The sequence below is a fragment of the Humulus lupulus genome, chromosome 5, assembly GCF_963169125.1.
Source record: "Humulus lupulus chromosome 5, drHumLupu1.1, whole genome shotgun sequence".
Classification (NCBI taxonomy): Eukaryota; Viridiplantae; Streptophyta; class Magnoliopsida; order Rosales; family Cannabaceae; genus Humulus; species Humulus lupulus.
In genome coordinates, this window is record NC_084797.1 from 12,229,657 (window position 1) to 12,237,192 (window position 7,536).

Below are 7,536 nucleotides of genomic sequence, written 5' to 3' on the forward strand. Positions count from 1 at the left end.
AATATATATTTAAAAAAAAATTAAATATGCAATAACAAATAAATAAACTCCAATTGCAGACACTAAGCTCCTTAAAGCTTAAATCTTCAATAACAAAATAAATATAAATATATGAAGCAAGCGTATAACTTTCAACGACACAATTGTTTAATTATTATATATTAATTTTTTAAAATATTAATATTTTTATTTCTAAATATTTAAATATTAGATTTTTTTAATATATATATATAAATAGATGGGCATACGATAGGATTGATTACTTTCTTATGAAAGTGCATCCAATACAATTTGCACTACTTTGCCAATTGAATTAATTTAGATGGGATATTTTGTGAATATCCCTATTTTATACCAAGATGGAAGATATCAATTCAAAAGTTTCAAATTTTATGCTAAATTTCAAAGTTCATTTTTTTTAACTATTACCCAAACTATACAAATTTGGTTAAAAATAATGCTATTAAAATAGATGTATTAAGACTTTTTTTTTTTTAAAAAAATTAATGTATAAATTAGGTTCTTCTAGATATATCCCCTTCTCTATATGAATTTTTAAAATATTCATTACTCACCTTTGAAAAAAATTAGTACAAATTATCAATTAGTAAATAATTACAAAAGTTCCACGTTAATGTTTATTGCTTAAAAAAAGCTAAAGCACGTTGGTCACTATTAATTAAAAATAAATCAATTCTATTAAGAATAAAACCATATAAAAAGTATTTTATTTTTTAATATTTAAGGGGAATATTTATATTAATTTATCAAAATAATATATTTAAAAGTTGAAAGATAAAAAAAGTACAAATAGACCCACACATAAATTTATTACATAAATAATTAATGAAGACATAAAGGAAAATAAATGATTTCACAAATGAACTATTTTATTTCCTCGTTTTCTCCTCTCCTATAGTAAGTTAAAGTTCACCGATCTAAACTAGACCGGCGCGTATACGATTTTGGCGACCAGTCCGGTGCGCACTGCGCATTATCTACCGATAACGACGACCACGAGCCTCGCTCTTTCCACTACAGATATAAATAGCCAGCTCACTACAGCTCAGCTTAGAACAGCTCCTTGTTCCCTCCGGCTCTCTCTCTCTCAAATTCTAGGTTTTGATCTTCACTCATTCATGGTCTAATTTCTAGGGTTTTAGTTTGTTTCCTAATCAAAAACCCTAACCATGGCCGATTGGCAACAGCTGCTTCAATCAATCTTAATTGGCCTCATTTTCTCTTACCTCCTCGCCAAGCTCATCTCCATAGTTACATCTTTCAAGGAAGACAATCTCACCCTCACTCGGAGCCACACCCAGGACGATCAACTTCGCCCCGGATCCGAATCCGGACCCGACGAGACTCACGACGAATCTTCTCGCTCGGCCGCGGGAGGTTCCGGAGATTTGGGCGGGACGCACGATGTTGATTCTGTGATTGCGGAGCACGGTAGCGTTAGGAATGAGAGCGTAGCTGGTAGTGACGAGTTTGATGACGAGGATGAGGATGACGACGATGATGATTGGGAGGGAGTGGAGAGCACGGAATTGGATGAGATGTTCAGTGCTGCTACGGCTTTTGTGGCGGCGGCGGCGGCTGATCGGCTCTCGACACAGAAGGTCTCCAATGATGTGCAGTTGCAGCTTTATGGACTCTACAAAATTGCCACCGAAGGCCCTTGCAGTGCACCTCAGCCATCGGCAATTAAAATGACTGCTCGCGCCAAATGGTACAGCTTCACTGTTGCCAATACTAATTTTCGTTTGATTGGGTTTTTGTGGGTTTTGTTTTACTATAATGATAGCGCGTATTGTGTGGATGTTTTACTTTATTGCGTAATTTAGGAATTCTCCGGGTTTCAATTTGTAAGAAATTCTGATACTTGACATGCTGAGATTGAGATGTGAGACTAATTAAGACTAATGAAGAAGGTCAAAACGTGAAAGGAACATGTTAATCATTTAGATGTGGTAAATAATTCAAATTGTTAACAGTTTATGTAAAAGGATGTTGGAACGTGGAAATCAATAGTACCCAGATGTTGTTAAGCACGATACTTTATGCATAGGAAGTGATTATAATACATTTCACTTTGAAGGGGGGAATTAGGCTTAGTCTGTTGTTTCATCATAAATGTTGTGATAGGTGTTTAACAAAGGTGGATTTTTGGGAATTGAACAATTTTGAGAAATAGAATATGGTGAAAATTATGATTGCGAAGACCATTATTATGAAATTTAATGGTCAGAGTTCATTGGTTGGTACTAGTTTAGTTCCACTTCCTAACATAGCAGTAGCATTAAATTCATTTCATTTTTTGGTCCTCATTTGAGTAATACTGTTTTTGTTTTAACACTTAATGATTACCTACATTTATATGTTTGGTGATTGGGGAAAAATTAAATTCAATGATGGTTTGAAAGTTATTTCTGGATCATCATTCTAGGCAAGCATGGCAGAAACTGGGTGCCATGCCACCAGAAGAAGCAATGCAGAAGTACATTGATATTGTTACAGAGCTGTATCCTACATGGCTGGCAGGTGCAAATGTGGTGAGATTATAATTCTCTTTTCTAATTCTACCTTTATTTCTTTAGCATTCCTGTTCACGTGTTTACTCTGTGTACTTCATCTATGATAATTAGAAGAGCAGGGGTGGAGATAATGATGGACCTAGTAATGGTTCCAGAGGACCAATGGGACCAGTTTTCAGCACCTTTGTTTACGAGGAGGAATCTGCAAATGATTTGTAAGATTCTTAGAAATTTAAAACGTATAACTTGGTATTTTACAGTTTTCTAAAATAGGATTATATTACTAGTTGTTTTCTGCACATTAATGTAAATGAAATGTATGTTGTGGAAGGCTACTTATCACTGGTACTTACACAGAGAGCAGTGTAAGAAAGCTGCTTAATTTCTCTTTCAGAAATTATAAAATCAAAAGACACATCTTTTATTATGTCCCGTTGTTTCTAGGGATATTATGGTTTTCTGATTGTATTGATGTATGTATCTTTAGTTCACCGGTACTTAATTTTCTTGGCAACTGTTCTAGAATTCTAATAAGTACTATTACTTTTCAGCAAGATGGATGCTATTCATGCTTTTGCCAGAGAAGGAGAAGTGGACAATTTGCTCAAAAGCATTGAAAGTGGTGTACCAGTGAATCTGAAGGGTTTGTTATTTCATCTGTTACCTACTTCTTTTCCTTATCCACTTATATTTTTTTTCTTCTTGAACACCCACATAATTTAGTTTGATTTTCAACCAATAAGCTCCTCAGACTTGTGGAACCTTTCACGAGCTCCTGGTGAACTTTTTGGCTGAAAAATTATCTGCATGCACATATTGCATAGGACCTGAAGCAGTTGCTGAAATTATACAGATAGCGAGGGTCGAACTCCATTGCACTGGGCTGTAGATCGTGGTCACCTTAACATGTCGGAACTCCTTGTTAGTAAGAATGCTGATATCAATGCACAGGTATGGGAATCCAAAATTTTATTTCCTAGAAAGACTTGTTCTAGAGAACCTTTACATTTCTTTCGCCATCCTTCCACTGCCCAAGCGTGCGTAGGGGAACATAGGAAATTTTTTTTGGCAGTACCTGGAAATAATGATTTGAAAACAGTTCCGTTAACAACGAAATGCCAGGATCTGGCATTATATTTTCCTTGCTAAAATTCTGTAATTTTCTTCTGGAAGGACAATGAAGGGCAGACCCCATTGCATTACGCCACTATGTGTGAGAGAGAAGCCATTGCTGAATATCTCGTGAAGCAAAATGCAGACATCAATCTAAAAGACAATGATGGCAACTCTCCATGTGATCTTTGTGAATCAAACTGGCCTTGGATGCAACACTCAAAGGAGTAGTAGTCACTTATAAAAAAAAGTCTGGTTGTATATGGCAATGTACAAGAACCACCACCCTTTAATATCATGATAATATACTAATTTAGAGCCTTATGTTTTTTTCTCTTTTCTACAAGGAAGGATAAGGTTCCACTGGGTCAATAGCAAAAAAGATATGTTCTTTCATTTTCTTTGGCATTTGCATAGAGTTGACACGTGTATTTTGGTCGACTGCTCAACTTGATCCTTAGTAGATATGAAAAATCACAGAGTACCTTACTCCTTACAAGTGTCTAAACTTAAACCGAAGTGATGTATGTACAATGCTTGGAACAGCAATAACAATGGTAGTTATTGTTTTAATGCTCACATTTGTTGGTTCCCAAGATCTATGAATCTACGCACAGTAGATTTCTGGTGTTTTGTCTTTCTGGGATGTTCATCCCCATGTGGTGAATAACATACTGCTCTCTGTTTACTATGTTTCCGTTTCAATATAGTTTTTTGTTTATCAAAAATGAAAAAGAAAAACAATGGTAGTTTATTTAGGTGGTCCCTTTTGAAAGGTAAAAGCACCTTGTTTATGTGTCGAAAGTTAATATATATACTAAAAAAAAAACCATTATTTTGTTGATCAATCACTATTATTAGCTTGGTTGGGCTACATCTCTGGTTAAGATTTCCAACACAACTCAAATCAAGCCAAGCCGTTACATCATGAATTTATGTACCTTCCACTTTTAACCGTTAACCCTTAAAAGGCCAGCTCCATTCTGATCCCATTTTTGTGGTGCCCTTAACATGGCGAAGGCAGTGGTCTATGCCCTTGTGGCCGCTGCCTTCGTCCTCCTCATCACCTTAGGCCCCTCCGACCACCACCTCAGCAGCCGTGGCCATCTCGGCCGCCTGAACCGCCGATTCGGGAACAGATCCCAGGCCTTGGTATTTGACCCTCTTGTTGCGAAAATGGAAAGGTACTCAGAGGGAAAAGGATCATCAAATAATGTTGTTGCCGATGAGGATGAGGATGGTGATGATGTGAACCAATACATAAACGAAGAAGGAACGTTGAACATCACGTTGAGGCTACTCGTAGTGTTCCCTATGTTAGACAAAGCACCAGAAGATGGGTTCGTCAGTTCTTTAGAGCTGAATTCTTGGATTAGAGATATGGCCGTGGAGAGACTGAATCACAGGACTAGGAAGGAAATGATATCACATGATGAGAATGGAGATGGGGCCATTTCTTTCCTTGAGTACCTGCCTCAATTTTCAGATGAAGATATAGGTAATTCTTTTTCTTATGATGAGTTTTGTTATCATATATATATATATATTGGATAATTCATTTTAAGCCCGGACTGTGTTTCTCGACCCGTGAACAGTTTTCGGCACGATTTTTTTTATGATCGTGTATATTGTAGCTATTTAGAGCATTCTGTAAATTTTCAGAAAATTTCGAATAGTTTACAGTACCGAAAACTAGGTTCAAACATATTGTTTTCCACATGCATAAAAAAAATTAGTCACACGTGCAACAAACCTAACCTAGTTTTCGATACTGTAAACTATTCGGAATTTTCTGAAAATTTGCAGGATGCTCTAGATAGCTACAATATACACGGTCATAAAAAAAAATCGCACCAAAACTTGTTTACGGGTTATAAACACTGAGAGCCCTACATGTAAAGCTTGAAGTGAAGTCTCTATAGAAAAATTCTCATATATATAAATTATATGTTTTGTATTGAGATTAAAAGAGGTATTGTAACAGAGAAAAATGGCATGGGCCATGGAGAAGCTGGATGGTGGAAACAACAGTTCATCAATGCTGACATTGATCACAATGGAACCCTTTCATTTAATGAATTCAAAGAGTAATAAACGATTAGCAAAACTTTCTTTCTCATTTCACAAATTATATATATATGCAAAATCTTAATCTTAAATAAATGAAGTCCAAGCAATAATACAATCTTTTGTTCATTAATGCAGTTTGTTGCATCCAGAAGATAGTGACAATGAAGAAATTCAAAAATGGCTGTTGGCAGAAAAACTAGAGTACATACAATTGGATTATTATTAATTATATTCATATTTTTTCTATGTTTCAAGTTCAGAAAAATGACAATCATAAATATATATATATAAAAATATAATTTGATATTTATTGTGTAATTTAATATGCATACAGGAGAATGGACTCTAACAAAGATGGCAAACTAAATTTCGTGGAATTTTGTGACTATGCTTATGAAATCTACAAGAATTACATGGAGTATGAAACTTCTTGGCTTCAAGTATCCTCAGCTGAAGAGAAGTTTGCAGAGCTAGACGTGAACAAAGACAAGTATATACATACATATAATATAATATAACATAATATATATGTATATATGGCTATGGATTTTGTCCCTTAATTTTTATAAAATACAGAATGTATTGTATCCCAATATATTTTGTAGGCTCTATTTTTGTACTTAAATTAAAATATAATGTACTCTGTACTTAGTTTAATGAACTTAAGTTTTTAAAGATTAATAAAGAGATACATCACCTAACATAACACAAGATAGATCCTATATATACATGTCGAAAATAAAAGAAGAAACCCTAACCAAGGGTGGTTTTTGGTGATACAACACTAACTAATATTCCATATATTATGTATTTGACAGGCTTTTGGCAGTTGAAGAACTGATTCCCATATTCAATTGCCTTCATCCTGGAGAACTCTCCTATGCTAAATATTATGCCGATTACTTAATGAAGGAGGTAAGTTATGCCTTCCCTTGTATTTCTTGCTTATATATACATAGGACAATTTCCATATAGGGGTTTCACTTTAAGCCCTATTGGTGGGACTTCCAGTGTTCTTGACCCATGAATAGATTTCAACGCAATTGTTTTTTAATGATCGTGTATATTTTAGCTATTTAGAGCATCTTGTAAATTTTCAAAAAATTCTAAATAGTTTAGAGTACTGAAAACTAAATTCAAACATGTTGCACGCGTGACTATTTTGTTTATACGCGTGGAAAACATGTTTGAACCTAGTTTTCGGTATTCAGAATTTTTTTAAAATTGGCAGGATGCTCTAAACAACTACAATATACACGGTCATAAAAAAAAATCGTGTCGAAATCTGTTCACGGATCGATAACACTGAAGAGCACCATCGATAGGGGCTTAAAAGTGAAGCCCAATATAAAAATTGTCCAATATATATATATATATATGCATATATTAATATACATGTTCTAAGTTAAAATAATGGTGAATTTGGTTTATTGGAGTTATTATCAGGCTGATGATAACAAGGATGGAAAGTTGACACTTGATGAGATGTTGAACCACGAGTATATATTTTACAGCACAGTTTATGATGATACTTATGAAGATTTTGAGGATGATTTTCATGATGAACTATAAATTCTTATTATTAATTAATGGGTAATTTTAACTTCATAATGTAAATAGTTCACCATTTTTTGGGCCCTGCTTTTTTTCAATTTTATAAAGATAATTTTTAAAAAATATGGCTTTTATATTATTAATGTGCAAAAATATGGAAGTTATATTTTTTTTAATTTGTATGAGAAATTTATTAAAGAAAAAAATTAAAATATGGAAAACACAATTAGTAGCTAGCTAAAATATTGAAATGTCACATTTT

The 7,536-nt window shown here is 34.1% G+C and overlaps 2 protein-coding genes across 3 annotated transcripts; both read left to right on the forward strand.

Annotated features, from left to right (window-relative positions):
• Positions 1–886: 886 nt before the first annotated feature.
• LOC133834465 (acyl-CoA-binding domain-containing protein 1) lies at positions 887–4,229 on the forward strand. 2 transcript variants are annotated; one of them, XM_062264083.1, is made up of 6 exons: positions 893–1,732; positions 2,450–2,555; positions 2,649–2,752; positions 3,089–3,180; positions 3,391–3,488; positions 3,711–4,229. In XM_062264083.1, the coding sequence occupies exons 1-6, from the start codon at positions 1,191–1,193 to the stop codon at positions 3,879–3,881; spliced, it is 1,113 nt and encodes a 370-aa protein (XP_062120067.1). In that variant the 5' UTR covers positions 893–1,190; the 3' UTR covers positions 3,882–4,229. The 2 variants fall into 2 exon arrangements, with proteins under 2 accessions (XP_062120068.1, XP_062120067.1); XM_062264084.1 differs by lacking the exon at positions 3,711–4,229 and having other exon boundaries at positions 887–1,732; positions 3,281–3,489.
• Positions 4,230–4,370: 141 nt separating this feature from the next.
• Positions 4,371–7,321, forward strand: LOC133834466 (uncharacterized). The gene is made up of 6 exons (XM_062264085.1): positions 4,371–5,148; positions 5,635–5,737; positions 5,856–5,921; positions 6,055–6,210; positions 6,539–6,635; positions 7,167–7,321. The coding sequence occupies exons 1-6, from the start codon at positions 4,662–4,664 to the stop codon at positions 7,290–7,292; spliced, it is 1,035 nt and encodes a 344-aa protein (XP_062120069.1). The 5' UTR covers positions 4,371–4,661; the 3' UTR covers positions 7,293–7,321.
• The last annotated feature ends 215 nt before the right edge of the window (positions 7,322–7,536 follow it).